The sequence below is a fragment of the Bombina bombina genome, chromosome 1 (genome assembly GCF_027579735.1).
Source record: "Bombina bombina isolate aBomBom1 chromosome 1, aBomBom1.pri, whole genome shotgun sequence".
NCBI lineage: Eukaryota > Metazoa > Chordata > Amphibia > Anura > Bombinatoridae > Bombina > Bombina bombina.
Genome location: NC_069499.1, coordinates 185,143,258 through 185,165,894, shown reverse-complemented (window position 1 = coordinate 185,165,894; position 22,637 = coordinate 185,143,258). Strand labels below are relative to the sequence as shown.

At 40.3% G+C, this 22,637-nt stretch overlaps 2 protein-coding genes across 2 annotated transcripts in view; both read right to left on the bottom strand.

Annotated features, from left to right (window-relative positions):
- RGS6 (regulator of G protein signaling 6) overlaps positions 1-2,677 on the bottom strand; it is an 848,561-nt gene extending 845,884 nt beyond the window's left edge. The window contains exon 1 of the mRNA XM_053697770.1: positions 2,599-2,677. The gene's annotated coding sequence lies outside the window, so the exon portion shown is untranslated. The remainder of the gene's footprint in view (positions 1-2,598) is intronic.
- A 5,160-nt stretch (positions 2,678-7,837) lies between these two features.
- LOC128657148 (proline-rich protein 9-like) overlaps positions 7,838-22,637 on the bottom strand; it is a 46,573-nt gene continuing 31,773 nt past the window's right edge. The window contains exon 2 of the mRNA XM_053711394.1: positions 7,838-8,195. Coding sequence (XP_053567369.1) covers positions 7,838-8,195 — 358 coding nt within the window. The remainder of the gene's footprint in view (positions 8,196-22,637) is intronic.

Below are 22,637 nucleotides of genomic sequence, written 5' to 3'. Positions count from 1 at the left end.
ATACTATTTATGATAGGGTTAGTGAGGCGGGTTAGGGGTTAATAACTTTATTATAGTAGCGGTGCGGTACGCTCGGCAGATTAGGGGTTAATAAGTGTAGGCAGGTGTCGGCGACGTTGTGGGGGGCAGATTAGGGGTTAATAAATATAATATAGGGGTCGGCGGTGTTAGGGGCAGCAGATTAGGGGTACATAGGGATAACGTAGGTGGCGGCGCTTTGCGGTCGGCAGATTAGGGGTTAATTATTTTAAGTAGCTGGCGGCGACGTTGTGGGGGGCAGGTTAGGGGTTAATAAATGTAATACAGGGGTCGGCGGGGTTAGGGGCAGCAGATTAGGGGTACATAAGTATAACGTAGGTGGCGGTCGGCAGATTAGGGGTTAAAATATTTTAATCGAGTGGCGGCGATGTGGGGGGAGCTCGGTTTAGGGGTACATAGGTAGTTTATGGGTGTTAGTGTACTTTAGGGTACAGTAGTTAAGAGCTTTATGAACCGGCGTTAGCCAGAAAGCTCTTAACTCCTGCTATTTTCAGGCGGCTGGAGTTTTGTCGTTAGAGCTCTAACGCTCACTTCAGAAACGACTCTAAATACCGGCGTTAGGAAGATCCCATTGAAAAGATAGGATACGCAAATGGCGTAGGGGGATCTGCGGTATGGAAAAGTCGCGGCTGAAAAGTGAGCGTTAGACCCTTTAATCACTGACTCCAAATACCAGCGGGCGGCCAAAACCAGCGTTAGGAGCCTCTAACGCTGGTTTTGACGGCTACCGCCGAACTCCAAATCTAGGCCTAATACTTTTAAGTTCTGGGGACTGGAAACAATACGCCCAGGAATACGTGGAAGGGATATGGAACAAGCCCTTTTGAAAAAAGAGGCGAGATGGATTTTTAACTTAAATGCTGTCATGCCTAATGGCATGAATGAGAATAATAATTTTTGGGCATTCCTCTAATTTTTAACTGCACATTTCATATTCATCTCTTGCAAATATATCAACCATAATTGATGATCATTAGCAAACCGAATTCTAATGTGCACCCAGAAAAATTTCCGCAGAGGACACTTTTTATGTGCTTAACGGATCACTGTATTATTTTACTTACGAAGATACAATGATATAATGGATATGTTACTTTATATGCTTGGGATTCTCGAATGATTATATAATGTCTAAGTTGGTTTAGACTTAGATCAAATATATCCAATTTATTATAACTTATTAAGCACCATATGTCTTTTATACATAAACCGTTAATGCTTTCAGCTATAATAAACTTATCAAATGAGCTATAGTTCATAATCCGGACTTATTGGTATACTAGGTATATGATAATTGCCTACTGCAATGACTATTGTACCGAAGTAATCACAAGCTCATGGAACGATTTTGGGTGCACATACAATCGGAATATTCACAGTGATCGCAGCAACAGCAAAAGTTACAGCCAATCCTGCTATGACCGTAGATAACAATAGGCTATCTCTGATTGGGCCTGTAGTAAGTTATTACAACCAATCGGTCACTGACTTCCAACCCCATAGCACGCTACTCTGAATCGCTTGTGATTCGCTGAAAGGTGGGCGTGATGCAAACGCACGCTACGATTGGGTGGATAGAATAGGGGTTTGGTTTAAAAGGTGCTGTAAGCGAGTCACTCGTCTTGTCAAATTCAGATTGCACATTGAGAAAGTCTGCTACTCGGCCGAAACGCGTTTGTGCCTAACAGAACAGTATGCTTATTCAAGCATAAGTGTTTTTAATAATTTTATTCCTCACACCGAAATCCACTGCAAGGGACGTGTGCACACAGAATAGAAGCCATCCCTGTCACCTGAAGCCAGCGTATCCTGTTACTGGCCAGCAATACAGGGGGGTGGTGGAATCTGTGTTCACTGTCTGGGTATATTGCAGGGTGATTTTCACTGGTGCGAATGTATAGGGAATTGTGGGGCCTTTTGTAATTGGTGAGAGTGTCTTGTTCATTTTCACTCTTTTTAATCGTGGTTAAATAAATATTAAGTTTTAACTTAACCTTATACTTCTGAATAGTTGAATATCTCAACATACTTACTAATAATCATAGGAATGAGTGCTAATTAACCCCTTCTTGTCCAGTCTCTTCCCCCTATCCTTATTCTAGTAATTATATCAAGGGTTAGCACCAGGGAATATCATATCCCCTTTTTTCCTACTATATTATTTTTCACAGTGCCAGACTTAACTGTTTCTTTATAAAAAAATGGTATATAATCTATAGAGGTTCAATTAACAAGAGAGCGGACAATTAAGGTGAAACAAATAGTGAGCAAAAATATCAACATTGCTTGTGTCACTTAAGCACGGAAACTGGGGAAATACATTGGTCCTTAAAGGGTTAAACCTGTCATCCTCATAACGTTTGTGTACATATTAAAATAAAAGGTCAGGGTCCAGTCATTGCACAGATGGCGCGGTGGAAGCTGCAGTGTAACAGAACGACTGACTGCTAAACATGTTTCAAATATGATTTTCACTTTCAAAGGCCATGATAACCAAATGTTGAAACAATTGAAAAATATCACCTGAACATCTCTATGTAAAAAAGAAAAATATTTTACCTCAAAATGTCCTAAGTATTCACACCCCATTGTAAAGGACTTTAAGCAGCAAATCAGTATGCCTGTCCCGGGATCTGCAAGGAAGTGAGCCTCATGCACACTCATGTTATTTCCCTATTCAGTTTAAGGAAGTTTAGAATTAAATCTCATGAGAGTTAAGTGAAATCTCATGAGATCACAGTAAAGGAGTTTGTTTTTTTTTAACCTGCAGCTAAAGTATAACTTCTTACACAGGACTTACTCTGGTGAGCTGAGGAAGTTGTGAGATAAAATATCTTCCTTTTTTATATAGAGATGCTCAGGTGATATTTTCCTGTCAGCTTTTTACAGTTATTCTGCATCACAAAAGTGATTTAGCATATGAGTATTATTTCCTTTTAAGCTAGACAGTGTAGGGTTCAATACTAACATCATTGGTCATTATCTTAAAATCTCAAAATATTTCTTTCATGATTGTGATAGAGAATACAATTTTAAACAACATTCCAATTTACTTCTGTTATCTAATTTGCTTCACTATTTAGGTATCCTTTGTTGAAGAAATGGCAATGCACATGGGTGAGACAATCACATTAAGCATCTATGTTCAGCCGCCAATCAGCAGCATATTTAGATATTTATATTTATATATTTATATTCAACAAACAATGAAGCAAATTATATAATAGACCTAAAATGGAAAGTTGTTGAAAATTGCATGCTCTATCTGAATCATGAAAGAAAAATAAATTCCCTGATAATTTTTGTGTGAATGTTTCGATGATTTGTTTTGTAAGATGTTTAAAATATGAATTTTATTGTGCACTTTTCATATGAAAATTCAGTATACGCCCCTTAGCAACACCCTGTTTTCAGGGAAATAGAAGTACTGGTGAACACTCTTTAATAATCTCGTCAGCCCAGAGACTTTTAGATCCTCGGGCCCTAAGTAGAGTTTTGGATGAGAAGATGAGACACATGCATTATAATGTAATGCTCAAAAATTGGCCTAATTCTCAGAAGCTCTCTGGGCGTTTGAGATTCTCTAAGAAATCGCACCAGTACTATGAAGTCCATGTTGAAATTTTACAGTTTTTACCTTGAGAATAGGGTTCCCAGCTGTCCACAAAAATACTGAACAACTCTAAGTGATTTGGCAGAGGTGGTAGGTGGGACGTGGGGTTACACACTGAGTAGTTATTTTATTTCCTTGACTTCCAGTAACATCCAAAATCACTAATTTTACCTATTTGACTGCCAGTAACACATACAGTAGTGATTTAACCCTCCCTTGGCTGCCAGTAGTACACACACTAACCTTACCCCAGTGGCTTCATACCAAGAGAATGAAGAAAATTTGATAATAGGAGTAAATTAGAAAGTTGCTTAAAATTGCATGCTCTTTCTGAAATAATTTTGGGTTCAGTGCCCCTTTAAAGGGACAGTCAACACCAAAATTGTTATTGTTTAAAAAGATAGATAGTGCCTTTACTACCCATTCCTTAGCTTTGCACAACCAATATTGTTTTAATATACTTTATAACATTTAAACCTCTAAATATCTGCCTGTTTCTAAGCCACTTCAGTCAGCCTCTTATCACATGCTTTTTTATTAGCTTTTCAGAACAAGACTGCTAATCCATGTGGGCCATATAGATAACATTGTGCTCACGCCTGTGGAGTTGTGGCTGACACTGCGCTAATTGACTAAAATGCAAGTCAACAGATAATAAATAGCCATGTGATCAGGGGGCTGTCAAAAGAGGCTTAGATACAAGGTAATCACAGAGGTTAAAAGTATATTAATATAACCATGTTGGCTGTTCAAAACTGGGGAATAGGTAATAAAGGGAATATCTATCTTTTTGAACAATAAGAATTTTGGAGTTGACTGTCCCTTTAAATTACAGGAAAAGGGAACAGAATAAATAATGAAAGTTAAAATATTGCAATGTTTTTATAATTACACATAATGAAACATTTTAGATTATAATCTCATACTGTCTAATGTCCTTTTTTTAGATCTTACTAGGTAGTCTACTGAAATACTGGAATGTCTCATTGAAAACGGGACACCTGGCAACCCGTGTTCCCACTAAGGCCAGTTTTGTGAGCAGCCCAGCAGTGAAACAGTTAACAAGGGAACCACACCTTGCAGTCTGCATTGTGCATTGTGTAGTGTTTGCCAATTGCTCTTATTAACTGTTTTACTGCTGGGTCACTCAAAAAAACTGGCTTTAGAGGGAACACAGCTGGCAACACTACCTGAGACCAATGTTTCTCAAAAAGAGGTATTCTTCAGAATTTAGGTATCTGAAGGAGATGTACTACATAAAAGTGCAACAGGGCTCCCAAAAAATCTTAATTAATAATTTGTATGAAAGGAATAAATGGTTTATGGAAATAAAAAGGTGCAGTAAAAAAATTAGTTTGTTAAATCGCATTGAAAATTGTAGCAAAATTGGTCTTCAAAAGTTGAATTATTGAAATTATGCAGGGAAAAACTTAATTCACCCAGTAGAAATTGCAATAAAACCACAATGCAGAGCTGCAGACACACTCATTCTCAGAGCTACAGACACACTCATTCTCAGAGCTACAGACACGCTTGTCCTCAAAGCTGCAGACACAATAGTCCTCAGAGCTACAGACACACTCGTCCTCAGAGCTACAGACACACTCATCCTCAAAGCTACAGAAACACTCGTCCTCAAAGCTACAGACACACTCATCCTCAGAGCTGCAGACACACTCGTCCTCAGAGCTACAGACACACTCGTCCTCAGAGCTACAGACACACTCGTCCTCAGAACTACAGACACACTCATCCTCAGAGATGCATACACACTAGTCCTCAGAGCTAGAGACACACTCATCCTCAAAGCTACAGATACACTCATCCTCAGAGCTGCAGACACATTAGTCCTCAAAGCTGCAGACACACTAGTCCTCAGAGCTACAGACACACGTGTCCTCAGAGCTACAGACACACTCATCCTCAGAGCTACAGACACACTCGTCCTCCCTCAGAGCTACAGACACACTTGTCCTCAAAGCTACAGAAACACTCATCTTCAGAGCTGCAGGCACACTAGTCCTCAGAGCTGCAGACACACTTGTCCTCAGAGCTACAGACACACTAGTCCTCAGAGCTACAGACACACTCATCCTTAGAGCTGCAGACACACTAGTTCTCAGAGCTAGACACACTCATCCTCGGAGCTACAGACACATCAGTTCTCAAAGCTAGACACACTCGTCCTCAGAGCTGCAGACACACTTGTCCTCAGAGCTACAGACACACTCGTCCTCAGAGCTACAGACACACTCATGCTCAGAGCTACAGACACACTCATGCTCAGAGCTACAGACACACTCATCCTCAAAGCTACAGACACACTCGTCCTCAAAGCTACAGACACACTCATCCTCAGAGCTACAGACACACTTATCCTCAGAGCTACAGACACACTCGTCCTCAGAACTACAGACACACTCATCCTCAGAGATGCAGACACACTAGTCCTCAGAGCTAGAGACACACTCATCCTCAAAGCTACAGACACACTCATCCTCAGAGCTGCAGACACATTAGTCCTCAAAGCTGCAGACACACTAGTCCTCAGAGCTACAGACACATGTGTCCTCAGAGCTACAGACACACTCATCCTCAGAGCTACAGACACACTCGTCCTCCCTCAGAGCTACAGACACACTTGTCCTCAAAGCTACAGAAACACTCATCCTCAGAGCTGCAGACACACTAGTCCTCAGAGCTGCAGACACACTTGTCCTCAGAGCTACAGACACACTAGTCCTCAGAGCTACAGACACACTCATCCTTAGAGCTGCAGACACACTAGTTCTCAGAGCTAGACACCCTCGTCCTCGGAGCTACAGACACATCAGTTCTCAAAGCTGCAGACACACTAGTCCTCAGAGCTACAGACACACGTGTCCTCAGAGCTACAGACACACTCATCCTCAGAGCTACAGACACACTCGTCCTCCCTCAGAGCTACAGACACACTTGTCCTCAAAGCTACAGAAACACTCATCCTCAGAGCTGCAGACACACTTGTCCTCAGAGCTACAGACACACTAGTCCTCAGAGCTACAGACACATTCATCCTTAGAGCTGCAGACACACTAGTTCTCAGAGCTAGACACACTCGTCCTCAGAGCTGCAGACACACTTGTCCTCAGAGCTACAGACACACTCCTCCTCAGAGCTACAGACACACTCATGCTCAGAGCTACAGATACACTCGTCCTCAGAGCTATAGACACACTCGTCCTCAGAGCTATAGACACACTCGTCCTCAGAGCTACAGACACACGCATGCTCAGAGCTACAGACACACTCGTCCTCAGAGCTACAGACACACTCATCCTCAAAGCTACAGACACACTCGTCCTCAAAGCTACAGACACACTCATCCTCAGAGCTGCAAACACATTTATCCTCAGAGCTACAGACACACTCGTCCTCAGAACTACAGACACACTCATCCTCAGAGATGCAGACACACTAGTCCTCAGAGCTAGAGACACACTCATCCTCAAAGCTACAGACACACTCATCCTCAGAGCTGCAGACACATTAGTCCTCAAAGCTGCAGACACACTAGTCCTCAGAGCTACAGACACACGTGTCCTCAGAGCTACAGACACACTCATCCTCAGAGCTACAGACACACTCGTCCTCCCTCAGAGCTACAGACACACTTGTCCTCAAAGCTACAGAAACACTCATCCTCAGAGCTGCAGACACACTAGTCCTCAGAGCTGCAGACACACTTTTCCTCAGAGCTACAGACACACTCGTCCTCAGAGCTACAGACACACTCATCCTTAGAGCTGCAGACACACTAGTTCTCAGAGCTAGACACACTCGTCCTTGGAGCTACAGACACATCAGTTCTCAAAGCTAGACACACTCATCCTCAGAGCTGCAGACACACTTGTCCTCAGAGCTACAGACACACTAGTCCTCAGAGCTACAAACACACTCATCCTTAGAGCTGCAGACACACTAGTTCTCAGAGCTAGACACACTCGTCCTCAGAGCTACAGACACATTAGTTATCAAAGCTAGACACACTCGTCCTCAGAGCTGCAGACACACTAGTCCTCAGAGCTACAGACACACTAGTCCTCAGAGCTGCAGACACACTAGTCCTCAGAGCTATAGACACACTAGTCCTCAGAGCTACAGACACACTCGTCCTTAGAGCTGCAGACACACTAGTTCTCAGAGCTAGACACACTCGTCCTCAGAGCTACAGACACGCTTGTCCTCAAAGCTACAGATACACTCATCCTCAGAGCTGCAGACACAATAGTCCTCAGAGCTACAGACACACTTGTCCTCAGAGCTGCAGACACACTTGTCCTCAGAGCTATAGACACACTTGTCCTCAGAGCTACAGACACACTCGTCCTCAGAGATACAGACACACTCGTCCTCAGAGCTACAGACACACTCATCCTCAGAGCTGCAGACACACTCGTCCTCAGAGCTACAGACACACTCGTGCTCAGAGTTACAGACACACTCGTCCTCAGAGCTACAGACACACTCATCCTCAAAGCTACAGACACACTCATCCTCAGAGCTACAGACACACTCATGCTCAGAGCTGCAGACACACTAGTCCTCAGAGCTACAGACACACTCGTCCTCAGAACTACAGACACACTCGTGCTCAGAGCTGCAGACACACTAGTCCTCAGAGCTACAGACACACTAGTCCTCAGAGCTGTAGACACACTAGTCCTCAGAGCTACAGACACTCTAATCCTCAGAGCTACAGACACACTCGTCCTTAGAGCTGCAGACACACTAGTTCTCAGAGCTAGATACACTCGTCCTCGGAGCTATAGATAAACTAGTTCTCAGAGCTAGACACACTCGTCCTCAGAGCTGCAGACAAACTAGTCCTCAGAGCTACAGACCCACTAGTTCTAAGAGTTACAGACACACTGGTCCTCAGTGCTGCATACACACTTGTCGTCAGAGCTGCAGACACGTTGGGCAGCTTTGAGAGACAAGTGGATTAGCAGCAATAGGAAAGGTAGCGCCGCACAAGTTTGGGAACTAAACAGAGAGGTACTTGTCTTGCACAGTGTGCTTTTTAATATGGGACAAGATTTCATGTGTGAGCATTCGAGCACACTCTTGTTCATAATGACAAAATGCCCAAGATAACTCCCAGCCCCCTTATCCAGATCAAGGCAGAGGTTCCAGACAAAAGTGAAATCTAAACCAATGAGGTACACTTGCTTTCAAGGCATAACTGTGATGGGATTGCAATCTCGGTACACAACCTACATTGTGATTTTCTTGTGATTAGCGTTTTATATCCCTTTAAATTGTGCTTCCTGCTAACTTTGATCTACAATGAAGTTTCCCTTTTCAGTGAATTCTATTACTTTCTATGGCAGACATCTCGTAACCTTTGCAAAAAGACACTTTTTTTTTTTTTAGAGAAATTTCCGGAGGGCAGCCCTGCAAGTGTTAACAGTTTTTTAAGTCTTGTTTGGTACTCGGCCCATAATCTTGATTATTCTGCAACCTTTTTCCATAGAAAGTTATGGGACTCTCAAACCTTCGGGTGTGGGTTCTGTAAAGTGTAACAATTTAACTTTTGTTTGCTTTATAGTTTCCTGTAGTGCATTTGTTTCGCAATCAGTTTTCTCTGCTCATTTCATATTTAGGTGGGGAAAAAAACTACAAACTTTGCAAATGCGAGATAGATCTGCAAGAGTAAAGAGTTTTATGAGCACTCTGAGAACTGCAATACCATTTTGCACACAACACTATGGGGAATATTCTAATCCTTTAGAAAATGTTATGAAACCTTTTTTTCTTTAGAATTAACCATCAAAATCTAAGGGAATTGTTGTAGATGTTTACGGGATAAGCTTTTCTAAAAACAAATAAAAACAATCCACCAGGCAACTCATACATAAGATACAATATGAAATAAAACTGTATGCTTAATTGCAATGTTATCTATGAAATAAAAAATACAAGTTATACATTGAATGCAATGGGCTCCATTTACCAAACTGCGATAGCAACTTAGGAGCCCCAGCGTTTTAGGTGAGCTCAGGAGCGTGCACGTGTCTTTAGCCATCGGCCAGCAACATTTGAACCCTTGTTTATAGCAATGTTAAACATAGATACAAACATTGCTGCCATAGACTGCTAAAGACACGTGTATGCTCCTGCACTCCTATCAGTCTACCTTGATTTACTTCTCAACAAAGGATGCCAAGAGAACAAAGCAAATTTGATAATAGAAGTAAATTGAAAAATGTTTTAAAATTACATGATCTGTCTAAATCATGAAAGTTTAAAGGGACAGTCAACACCAGAATTTTTGTTCTTTAAAAAGAAAGATAATCCCTTTATTACCCATTTCCCAGTTTTGCATAACCAACACAGTTATAATAATACACGTTTTACCTCTGTGATTATCTTGTATCTAAGCCTCTGCAAACTGCCCCCTTGTTTCAGTTCTTTTGACAGACTTGCATTTTAGCCAATCAGTGCTCACTCCAGGATAACTTCACGTACATGAGCTCAATGTTATCTATATGAAACACTTGAACTAATGCCCTCTAGTGGTTAAAATGCATTCAGATTAGGTCTAAGAAATTAGCATAGGAACCTCCTAGCTTTAGCTTTCAACTAAAAATACCAAGAGAACTAAGCAAAATTGGTGATAAAAGAAATTGGAAAGTTGTTTAAAATTACATTCCCTATTTAAATCATGAAAGTTTATTTTGGACTTGACTGTCCCTTTAATTTTGACTTTACTGTTCCTTTAATGTAATGAGTAACACAGCAAATACAAAATCAGCTACTTTGTGTTATTGTTAAAGGGCCATAATACCCAAATGTTTAAACACTTGAAAGTGATGCAGCATAGCTGTAAAAAGCTGACTAGAAAATATCACCTGAACATCTCTATGTAAAAAAGAAAGATATTTTACCTCAAAGGTTCCTCAGTAGCCACCTCCCATTATAAATATTTCTAAGCAGCATTTTAGTGTGTCTGTCCTGGGACATCTGAAAGGATGAGCCTCGTGCACTCTCATATTATTTCACCAATCAGGCAAAGGAAGCTTACTATGAAATCTCATGAGAGTTAAGTCAAATCTCATGAGATCACAGTAAGAGTTCATGACCTCAGCACTGCTGATGCTGATTGGCTGCTGTTCATTTCTTCATTTTTTTTTTATTTTTACCTGCAGCTGGGAGCAGGTGAAGTATAACTTTGTACACAGAACTTACTCTGCTGAGCTGAGGAGATTGTGAGGTAAAATATCTTCCTTTTTTACATAGAGATGCTCAGGTGATATTTTCCTGTCAGCTTTTTACAGTTATACTGCATCAGTTTCAAGTGATTTAGCATATGAGTATTATGTCCCTTTAATACAGTTCAATTTATAGCCTCACTAAGGCCTAGATTTGGAGTTCGGCGGTAGCCGTCAAAACCAGCGTTAGAGGCTCCTAACGCTGGTTTTAGGCTACCGCCGGTATTTGGAGTCAGTGATTAAAGGGTCTAACGCTCACTTTTCAGCCGCGACTTTTCCATACCGCAGATCCCCCTACGCCATTTGCGTATCCTATCTTTTCAATGGGATCTTTCTAACGCTGGTATTTAGAGTCGTTTCTGAAGTGAGCGTTAGAGCTCTAACGACAAAACTCCAGCCGCCTGAAAAAAGCAGGAGTTAAGAGCTTTCTGGCTAACGCCGGTTCATAAAGCTCTTAACTACTGTACCCTAAAGTACACTAACACCCATAAACTACCTATGTACCCCTAAACCGAGGTCCCCCCACATCGCCGCCACTCGATTAAAATTTTTAACCCCTAATCTGCCGACCGCCACCTACTTTATCCCTATGTACCCCTAATCTGCTGCCCCTAACATCGCCGACCCCTATATTTATTAACCCCTAATCTGCCCCCCTCAACGTCGCCGACACCTGCCTACACTTATTAACCCCTAATCTGCCGAGCGGACCTGAGCGCTACTATAATAAAGTTATGAACCCCTAACCCGCCTCACTAACCCTATCATAAATAGTATTAACCCCTAATCTGCCCTCCCTAACATCGCCGACACCTAACTTCAATTATTAACCCCTAATCTGCCGACCGGAGCTCACCGCTATTCTAATAAATGTATTAACCCCTAAAGCTAAGTCTAACCCTAACACTAACACCCCCCTAACTTAAATATAATTTACATCTAACGAAATTAATTAACTCTTATTAAATAAATGATTCCTATTTAAAGCTAAATACTTACCTGTAAAATAAATCCTAATATAGCTACAATATAAATTATAATTATATTATAGCTATTTTAGGATTAATATTTATTTTACAGGCAACTTTGTAATTATTTTAACCAGGTACAATAGCTATTAAATAGTTAAGAACTATTTAATAGTTACCTAGTTAAAATAATAACAAATTTACCTGTAAAATAAATCCTAACCTAAGATATAATTAAACCTAACACTACCCTATCAATAAAATAATTAAATAAACTACCTACAATTACCTACAATTAACCTAACACTACACTATCAATAAATTAATTAAACACAATTCCTACAAATAAATACAATTAAATAAACTAGCTAAAGTACAAAAAATAAAAAAGAACTAAGTTACAGAAAATAAAAAAATATTTACAAACATAAGAAAAATATTACAACAATTTTAAACTAATTACACCTACTCTAAGCCCCCTAATAAAATAACAAAGCCCCCCAAAATAAAAAATTCCCTACCCTATTCTAAATTAAAAAAGTTACAAGCTCTTTTACCTTACCAGCCCTGAACAGGGCCCTTTGCGGGGCATGCCCCAAGAATTTCAGCTCTTTTGCCTGTAAAAGAATAAATACAATACCCCCCCCCCCAACATTACAACCCACCACCCACATACCCCTAATCTAACCCAAACCCCCCTTAAATAAACCTAACACTAAGCCCCTGAAGATCTTCCTACCTTGTCTTCACCATACCAGGTTCACCGATCCGTCCTGAAGAGCTCCTCCGATGTCCTGATCCAAGCCCAAGCGGGGGCTGAAGAGGTCCATGATCCGGTCAAAGTCTTCATCCAAGCGGGGCAGAAGAGGATCTTCCATCCGATTGAAGTCATCATCCAGGCGGCATCTTCTATGGTCTTCCATCCGGAGCGAAGCGGCAGGATCCTGAAGACCTCCAGCGCGGAACATCCATCCGGACCGACGACTGAACGACGAATGACTGTTCCTTTAAGGGACGTCATCCAAGATGGCGTCCCTCGAATTCCGATTGGCTGATAGGATTCTATCAGCCAATCGGAATTAAGGTAGGAATTTTCTGATTGGCTGATGGAATCAGCCAATCAGAATCAAGTTCAATCCGATTGGCTGATCCAATCAGCCAATCAGATTGAGCTCGCATTCTATTGGCTGTTCCGATCAGCCAATAGAATGCGAGCTCAATCTGATTGGCTGATTGGATCGGCCAATCGGATTGAACTAGATTCTGATTGGCTGATTCCATCAGCCAATCAGAAAATTCCTACCTTAATTCCGATTGGCTGATAGAATCCTATCAGCCAATCGGAATTCGAGGGACGCCATCTTGGATGACGTCCCTTAAAGGAACAGTCATTCGTCGTTCAGTCGTCGGTCCGGATGGATGTTCCGCGCTGGAGGTCTTCAGGATCCTGCCGCTTCGCTCCGGATGGAAGACCATAGAAGATGCCGCCTGGATGATGACTTCAATCGGATGGAAGATCCTCTTCTGCCCCGCTTGGATGAAGACTTTGACCGGATCATGGACCTCTTCAGCCCCCGCTTGGGCTTGGATCAGGACATCGGAGGAGCTCTTCAGGACGGATCGGTGAACCTGGTATGGTGAAGACAAGGTAGGAAGATCTTCAGGGGCTTAGTGTTAGGTTTATTTAAGGGGGGTTTGGGTTAGATTAGGGGTATGTGGGTGGTGGGTTGTAATGTTGGGGGGGGGGGTATTGTATTTATTCTTTTACAGGCAAAAGAGCTGAAATTCTTGGGGCATGCCCCGCAAAGGGCCCTGTTCAGGGCTGGTAAGGTAAAAGAGCTTGTAACTTTTTTAATTTAGAATAGGGTAGGGAATTTTTTATTTTGGGGGGCTTTGTTATTTTATTAGGGGGCTTAGAGTAGGTGTAATTAGTTTAAAATTGTTGTAATATTTTTCTTATGTTTGTAAATATTTTTTTATTTTCTGTAACTTAGTTCTTTTTTATTTTTTGTACTTTAGCTAGTTTATTTAATTGTATTTATTTGTAGGAATTGTGTTTAATTAATTTATTGATAGTGTAGAGTTAGGTTAATTGTAGGTAATTGTAGGTAGTTTATTTAATTATTTTATTGATAGGGTAGTGTTAGGTTTAATTATATCTTAGGTTAGGATTTATTTTACAGGTAAATTTGTTATTATTTTAACTAGGTAACTATTAAATAGTTCTTAACTATTTAATAGCTATTGTACCTGGTTAAAATAATTACAAAGTTGCCTGTAAAATAAATATTAATCCTAAAATAGCTATAATATAATTATTAGTTATATTGTAGCTATATTAGGGTTTATTTTACAGGTAAGTATTTAGCTTTAAATAGGAATCATTTATTTAATAAGAGTTAATTTATTTCGTTAGATAAAAATTATATTTAACTTAGGGGGGTGTTAGTGTTAGGGTTAGACTTAGCTTTAGGGGTTAATACATTTATTAGAATAGCGGTGAGCTCCGGTCGGCAGATTAGGGGTTAATAAGTGTAGGCAGGTGTCGGCGACGTTGTGGGGGGCAGATTAGGGGTTAATAAATATAATATAGGGGTCGGCGATGTTAGGGCAGCAGATTAGGGGTACATAGGGATAACGTAGGTGGCGGCGGTTTACGGAGCGGCAGATTAGGGGTTAAAAAAAATATGCAGGGGTCAGCGATAGCGGGGGCGGCAGATTAGGGGTTAATAAGTGTAAGGTTAGGGGTGTTTAGACTCGGGGTACATGTTAGAGTGTTAGGTGCAGACGTAGGAAGTGTTTCCCCATAGGAAACAATGGGGCTGCGTTAGGAGCTGAACGCTGCTTTTTTGCAGGTGTTAGGTTTTTTTCCAGCTCAAACAGCCCCATTGTTTCCTATGGGGATATCGTGCACGAGCACGTTTTTGAGGCCGGCCGCGTCCGTAAGCAACTCTGGTATCGAGAGTTGCATTTGCGGTAAAAATGCTCTACGCTCCTTTTTTGGAGCCTAACGCAGCCTTTGTTTGAACTCTCGATACCAGAGTTAATTTTATGGTGCGGCCAGAAAAAAGCCTGCGGAGCGTTAACAGCCCTTTTACCGCCAAACTCCAAATCTAGGCCTAAATTTATACTGATGCACTTTCAAACAAGGTTAAGTATTTTAGCAAAGGCTTAGCAGTTTTTAGGTAAGGAACCATGTCAAACTCTAACGCAACTGCTAACAAAAAGTCCATGTGCAAAGTAAACTAACTAAAGAATAGGCAGAAGGATTTAAGGTGCATATAGTAAAAGCTAAGAAATTAAAGGGCCATGATACCCAAATGTTGAAACACTTGAAAGTGATGCAGCATAGCTGTAAAAAGCTGACTAGTTTACCTCAAAAATTCCTAAGTAGCCACATCCCATTGTAAAGGACTTCTAATTACCAAACCAGTATGTCTGTCCCAGGACAGCTAAGGGAGTGAGCTTACGTGCAAACTCATTTATTTCCCTATTCAGTTTAAGGAAGTTTACTATGAAATCTCATGAGAGTTAAGTGAAATCTCATGAGATCACAGTAAAAGAGTTCATGACCTCAGCACTGCTGATGCTAATTAGCTGCTGTTCATTTCCTCATTTTATATTATTTTTACCTGCAGCTGAGCAACAGCTGAAGTATATTTTTTTACACAGAACTTACTCTGCTGAGCTGAGGAAATTGTGAGGTAAAATATCTTCCTTTTTTACATAGAGATGCTCAGGTGATATTTTCCTGTCAGCTTTTTACAGTTATACTGCATCAGTTTCAAGTGATTTTGCATATGAGTATTATGCTCCTTTAACCACTATTTGCTTATGTAAAACTACATGTGTAATATTTATAATATTTTTTCTTGCAGAGAGTAATGCAAGTTCTATACTCCAGTATTATGATGTAGCTAAAAAGGATGTCAAATTTAAAGAAACTGTAACCACGTTGGTTAGCTTCTAACCATTAATAAACTGCTGAAGTGCAAATCTACAGGCTATTACAACACATATAATGAAAAAAAAACCAGTAGCACAGATTGGGTTAGTAAAGTGGAGAACAAATAATGCAAGAGGAAGATGCCTTAAAATGATGATAAACTTTACATGTTTAATAATCCACTTGTGATCTAGGACATAGCCGGTATTTTTATGGTTCAGGTGAAAGTTGAAAATAAAGATGAAAGGGACAGTCAACTCAAAAATTGTTATTGTATAAAATATAGATAATCCCTTTATTACCCATTCGCCAGTTTTGCACAACCAACATGGTTATATAAATATACGTTTTACCTCTGTAATTACCTTGTATCTAAGCCTCTTCTGACAGCCCCTTTGATCACAGGACTTTTTATTTATTATTTATTGACTTGCATTTAAGCTGTGTTGTGCAGAACCCACGGGCGTGAGCACAATGTTATCTTTATAGCCCACATGAACTAGCAGTCTCCTGTTGTGAAAAGCAAACAAAAAAGCATGTGATTAACAGGCTGTCTATAGCAGCTTAGAAAAAGGCAGAAATGTATAGGTTTAAATGTTATAAAGTATTTTAATATAACAATGTTGGTTGTGCAAAGCTAGGGAATGGGTAGACTAGTAAAGGCGTTATCTATCTTTTTAAACAATAACAATTTTAGTGTTGACTGTCCCTTTAAAAATAAAAAAAGTGATATAGTTGCCAAACTTCTGAGCTGCTTTAGTTCCTAATTTGTGCTGTATAATTATTTATGCAAATTTATGCTGATGAGCATGTCTGGCATTTTTTTTTAACCCCTTAATGACCGGACCATTTTTCAATTTTCTTACCCTTAATGACAATGGCTATTTTTAAATTTCTGCAGTGTTTGTGTTTAGCTGTAATTTTCCTCTTACTCATTTACTGTACCCACACATATTATATACCGTTTTTCTCGCCATTAAATGGACTTTCTAAAGATACCATTATTTCCATCATATCTTATAACTTACTGTAAAAAAAATACAAAATATGAGGAAAAAATGGAAAAAAACACACTTTTTCTAACTTTGACCCCCAAAATCTGTTACACATCTACAACCACCAAAAAACACCCATGCTAAATAGTTTCTAAATTTTGTCCTGAGTTTAGAAATACCCAATGTTTACATGTTCTTTTTTTTTTTTTTGCAAGTTATAGGGCCATAAATACAAATAGCACTTTGCTATTTCCAAACCATTTTTTTTTTAAATTAGCGCTAGTTACATTGGAACACTGATATCTTTCAGGAATCCCTGAATATCCCTTGACATGTATATATTTTTTTTTAGTAGACATCCCAAAGTATTGATCTAGGCCCATTTTGGTATATTTCATGCCACCATTTCACCGCCAAATACAATCAAATAAAAAAAAAACTGTTACATTTTTCACAATTTTAGGTTTCTCACTGAAATTATTTACAAACAGCTTGTGTAATTATGGCACAAATGGTTGTAAATGTTTCTCTGGGATCCCCTTTGTTCAGAAATAGCAGACATATATGGCTTTGGCGTTGCTTTTTGGTAATAATAAGGCCGTTAAATGCTGCTGCGCACCACACTTGTAATATGCCCAGCAGTTAAGGGGTTAATTAGGTAGCTTGTAGGGTTAATTTTTAGCTTTAGTGTAGAGATCAGCCTCCCACCTGACACATCCCACCCCCTGATCCCCCCCTGACCTCCCTCAAAAAGCTCTCTTCCCTCCCTCACCTCACAATTGTCAGAAAGTCTGCCAGTACTGAAATAAAAATCATTTTTTATTTTTTTTAATTTATTTTTTCATACTGTCTGCAGTCTGCATCCCCCCTTACCCCACAACCTCCCTGATCCCCCCATACATCTTTCTAACCCTCCCCCTCTACCTATTTGCCGCCATCTTGGGTACTGGCAGCTGTCTGCCAGTACCCAATTTGCCCCCAAAAATAGTTTTTTTTTTACTTTTTAGATGAAAAATATGTTTTCTGTAGTGTAGCTGGGCCCCCCTTAATAATCTACATCCCTCCCCCTCCCAGATCCCTTACTACTCAAAGAAGATCCCCAGGACCCCAGGCATCTGCATTAATTATATATTTCTTCCGGTCATATTTTGCGCCGATGCAGGGAGGGCCACAGAGTGGCCCTTTCTGCATCGGTGGGTAAAATAAGGGATTGCAGTGATGCCTCAATATTGAGGCATCACTACAATCCCTTGTAAGCAGCTGGAAGAGATCATGATCGCTTCCAGCGCTTCTAACAACAGAGGACGTACCAGGTACGTCAATTGTCATTAAGGGAATGTTTTTCCATGACGTACCTGGTAAGTCCTCTGTCATTAAGGGGTTAAAGGAAAAGTGGCAACCCTAGGTAGTCTCCATTTGTGAATATTAGTCATAAACTTTATAACTTGTGCATGAGTAATAGTGATTCTCCTGGGTACACTTACCTGAATACTAATTGTTAGCGGTATATTTAATGGCCTTCCCAATTTATCTGGGAAGGGTCTGCTAGAGGTGTTGTATAATGTAGTAAATCATTGGTTCTGTGTTCATACTGCAAATCACTACTTAGCTGCTGCGGTACAGCAAAGAAAAATAAACTGCTCTCTGTGAAGAAATTAATGGCCTTGGAATTCGTACATATTGAGTAGATATTTTTCAATCCTATCAGAGCTTGTCAGTGTCACAGTCATTCATGGTGACCGTTGGTTCCCCCCAATACAATTAGCAATTTATTGTGTTTTAATGTACTGCAGATGTTTCATTTTGCCTTGTGAAATGTAGTTCATTTATACACGCATTAGAAATTAAAGTGTCAGTAAATTTTGGTCTATAAAGTTTAAAATCTAGGCAGGCTCTATTATTGTAATCGCTAATCTTTTGTAATATTTTCAATAAATTGTTCAAAAATAAAGTTATAACACTTTAAAATACCAAAAATCAACGTTCTCAAAGTCCTCACTCGCCGCCCATTCAGCAGCTCCGGATGTGGGAGTATTTTCTCGAAACGTTCATCCCATAGGAAGGTCTCAACCCACCCCCGTTCCTCCTATTCAAGCTCGTTCACAAGCTTATGCCTGTCAAGTGATTTTTGCCGACAACTGCAAACTGCGCATGCCCTTAACCGGCAAATAATGGTAAAGACTGTATTGCCTGTGCAGCCTGATAATGGGCATGCTCCGTAGGCCCTCAGCTATGCCTGTCAATCAAAGATTGAGCTTCCGGACAGACAAGGTGTAGCGCGACCGATAAACAGGGGATTGGCCACAAGAAGGAGCTTGCAACAAAAAAAAATTAGAGTAGCAGTTATGGGCGGCCGGCATATACTCCCTCAATGTAAGTTTACTGTCCCTTTAAGCACGGCATTGCAAAATATCAGCAAACAGGTTTAAAAACCTTTCAGACTATCATATATATACAGGGAGTGCAGAATTATTAGGCAAGTTGTATTTTTGAGGATTAATTTTATTATTGAACAACAACCATGTTCTCAATGAACCCAAAAAACTCATTAATATCAAAGCTGAATAGTTTTGGAAGTAGTTTTTAGTTTGTTTTTAGTTATAGCTATTTTAGGGGGATATCTGTGTGTGCAGGTGACTATTACTGTGCATAATTATTAGGCAACTTAACAAAAACCAAATATATACCCATTTCAATTATTTATTTTTACCAGTGAAACCAATATAACATCTCAACATTCACAAATATACATTTCTGACATTCAAAAACAAAACAAAAACAAATCAGTGACCAATATAGCCACCTTTCTTTGCAAGGACACTCAAAAGCCTGCCATCCATGGATTCTGTCAGTGTTTTGATCTGTTCACCATCAACATTGCGTGCAGCAGCAACCACAGCCTCCCAGACACTGTTCAGAGAGGTGTACTGTTTTCCCTCCTTGTAAATCTCACATTTGATGATGGACCACAGGTTGTCAATGGGGTTCAGATCAGGTGAACAAGGAGGCCATGTCATTAGATTTTCTTCTTTTATACCCTTTCTTGCCAGCCACGATGTGGAGTACTTGGACGCGTGTGATGGAGCATTGTCCTGCATGAAAATCATGTTTTTCTTGAAGGATGCAGACTTCTTCCTGTACCACTGCTTGAAGAAGGTGTCTTCCAGAAACTGGCAGTAGGACTGGGAGTTGAGCTTGACTCCATCCTCAACCCGAAAAGGCCCCACAAGCTCATCTTTGATGATACCAGCCCAAACCAGTACTCCACCTCCACCTTGCTGGCGTCTGAGTCGGACTGGAGCTCTCTGCCCTTTACCAATCCAGCCACGGGCCCATCCATCTGGCCCATCAAGACTCACTCTCAATTCATCAGTCCATAAAACCTTAGAAAAATCAGTCTTGAGATATTTCTTGGCCCAGTCTTGACGTTTCAGCTTGTGTGTCTTGTTCAGTGGTGGTCGTCTTTCAGCCTTTCTTACCTTGGCCATGTCTCTGAGTATTGCACATCTTGTGCTTTTGGGCACTCCAGTGATGTTGCAGCTCTGAAATATGGCCAAACTGGTGGCAAGTGGCATCTTGGCAGCTGCACGCTTGACATTTCTCAGTTCATGGGCAGTTATTTTGCGCCTTGGTTTTTCTACACGCTTCTTGCGACCCTGTTGACTATTTTGAATGAAACGCTTGATTGTTCGATGATCACGCTTCAGAAGCTTTGCAATTTTAAGAGTGCTGCATCCCTCTGCAAGATATCTCACTATTTTTGACGTTTCTGAGCCTGTCAAGTCCTTCTTTTGACCCATTTTGGCAAAGGAAAGGAAGTTGCCTAATAATTATGCACACCTGATATAGGGTGTTGATGTCATTAGACCACACCCCTTGTCATTACAGAGATGCACATCACCTAATATGCTTAATTGGTAGTAGGCTTTCGAGCCTATACAGCTTGGAGTAAGACAACATGCATAAAGAGGATGATGTGGTCAAAATACTCATTTGCCTAATAATTCTGCACTCCCTGTATATATACAGTATATATAGTGTCAAATAGCCGGAGGACCAGCACTCCAAACTCTATGGCAGAAAAGTGACCTGGGTGCAATCCTCAAAGTTCAAATATAGAGCATAGTGGGAAAGGAGGGCACTCACAGGATTTGAAATAATCAATAATGTTTATTTTGAATACATCACAAGTTATGCGTGAAAAGTCATGGTTGACGTTTCGGCTCTTTCAATGAGTCTTCTTCAAGACAAATTTTAATCTCTACCGGGCTAACAAGCCATACTCCCAACGAAGTAAAAAGAGCTGATTTTTTTGATTATTTAAAATCCTGTGAGTTTCCTCCTTTCCCACTATGCTCGCGCTCTCTCTCTCTCTCTCTCTCTCTCTCTCTCTCTCTCTCTCTCTCTATATATATATATATATATATATATATATATATATATAATAACCTGACTCCTACCTGCTGCACAGTGATTACTTATAATTGTCCCTAACTTGCCACAAAGGAGATACGGTAAAGAACACACAAGAGGCATTTTAAGGCATTTTCTCTAGACTGTAGAATAATACAAATTTTGCAAACAAAATGACCTTTTTAAATGCTTATAAAGGTTTAATTTGTATGCAGACCTTTTGCAATCTAGAGATTCATTTTTGATGCATAAATAAAAACAAGACTTTTAATGTCCCTTTACTGATTCTTGTAAGGGAGATAGCAAATCTGGTAGATGTGATAGCTGCAGCTCACAGGCCAGAACACCATGAATTAGCATTTTATCCGAATGCAATGATCTTCCAGCAGAGCGTCAAGTCTTCCCCACCGTCTCATGCTTCTGACAAATATTGTCATATCAGGCTTCTTTCTGAGGTTAGCCTGTTAGCAACCCCCTCCCTTTCCCTTTACCCTGTTTCTGATTCAAGTAGTGAGTCATCTAGCAAAGCAGTAGCTGTTATCAGTAATGCCGGTGTCATTGTAAAGTATGCAGCAATTTATATCAGGAAAGGTTACAGTGAAACCAGGTTAAAATAAAAAAAATACCAGCAGCCATCCATCACACTGAACAGAGCTCTATCTATCTGTCTGTCAATCTATCTGTATGTCTATCTGTCTGTATCTATCTATCCAGTAACAGACCTACTCAACAGAGGACCCTGGTGCAAAATTTGTTTAGGGCCCCACCAAAGGTAACTCAGTAGTAAGCAACAGTAATAATATACAAGCTGCTCTGTATAACGATTTTGAGGACAGATAGACGGACCCACAACCTGCACTAATAAAAAGCTCTACTGTATTAGTTTGTACACATTCTGCTCACTCCTATTTATAGACTGGCTGCTTGCCTATGGGACCCACTGCACTTGGGCCCTGCTGCACCAATGTTTGTTCAGCCTCTGTATCTTTATATCTATCTATCTATCTATCTATCTATCTATCTATCTATTTCTCTCTCTCTTCTACAACATAGTGCAATACTGTGCACTCACTGTTACCAGTGCATCTACCAGGGTGCTACATTGTTCTCCACAGAAAATGTTTCCAGGCTGGTGTCATTAGGAAGTAGCCGGGTGGGGGCAATGTAATATTTTCTAATAATATATCATTTCTGAACTTTTTTAATATTAGCTCATTTTAGCTTAACACTGGCTAAAATTTTATCTGGGTGGTCAGTAAAATCAGCTGGGTGATTCACCCATTCACAAAAGATCCACAAAGGAGCACTCACTGGATTATTTTAAAAAGTAATATTTATTTAAAGCCGCTTAAAGTAAAAATTACATGATATTTTGCTGTCTTACTAACACCTTTATCTTTTAAACTTCTC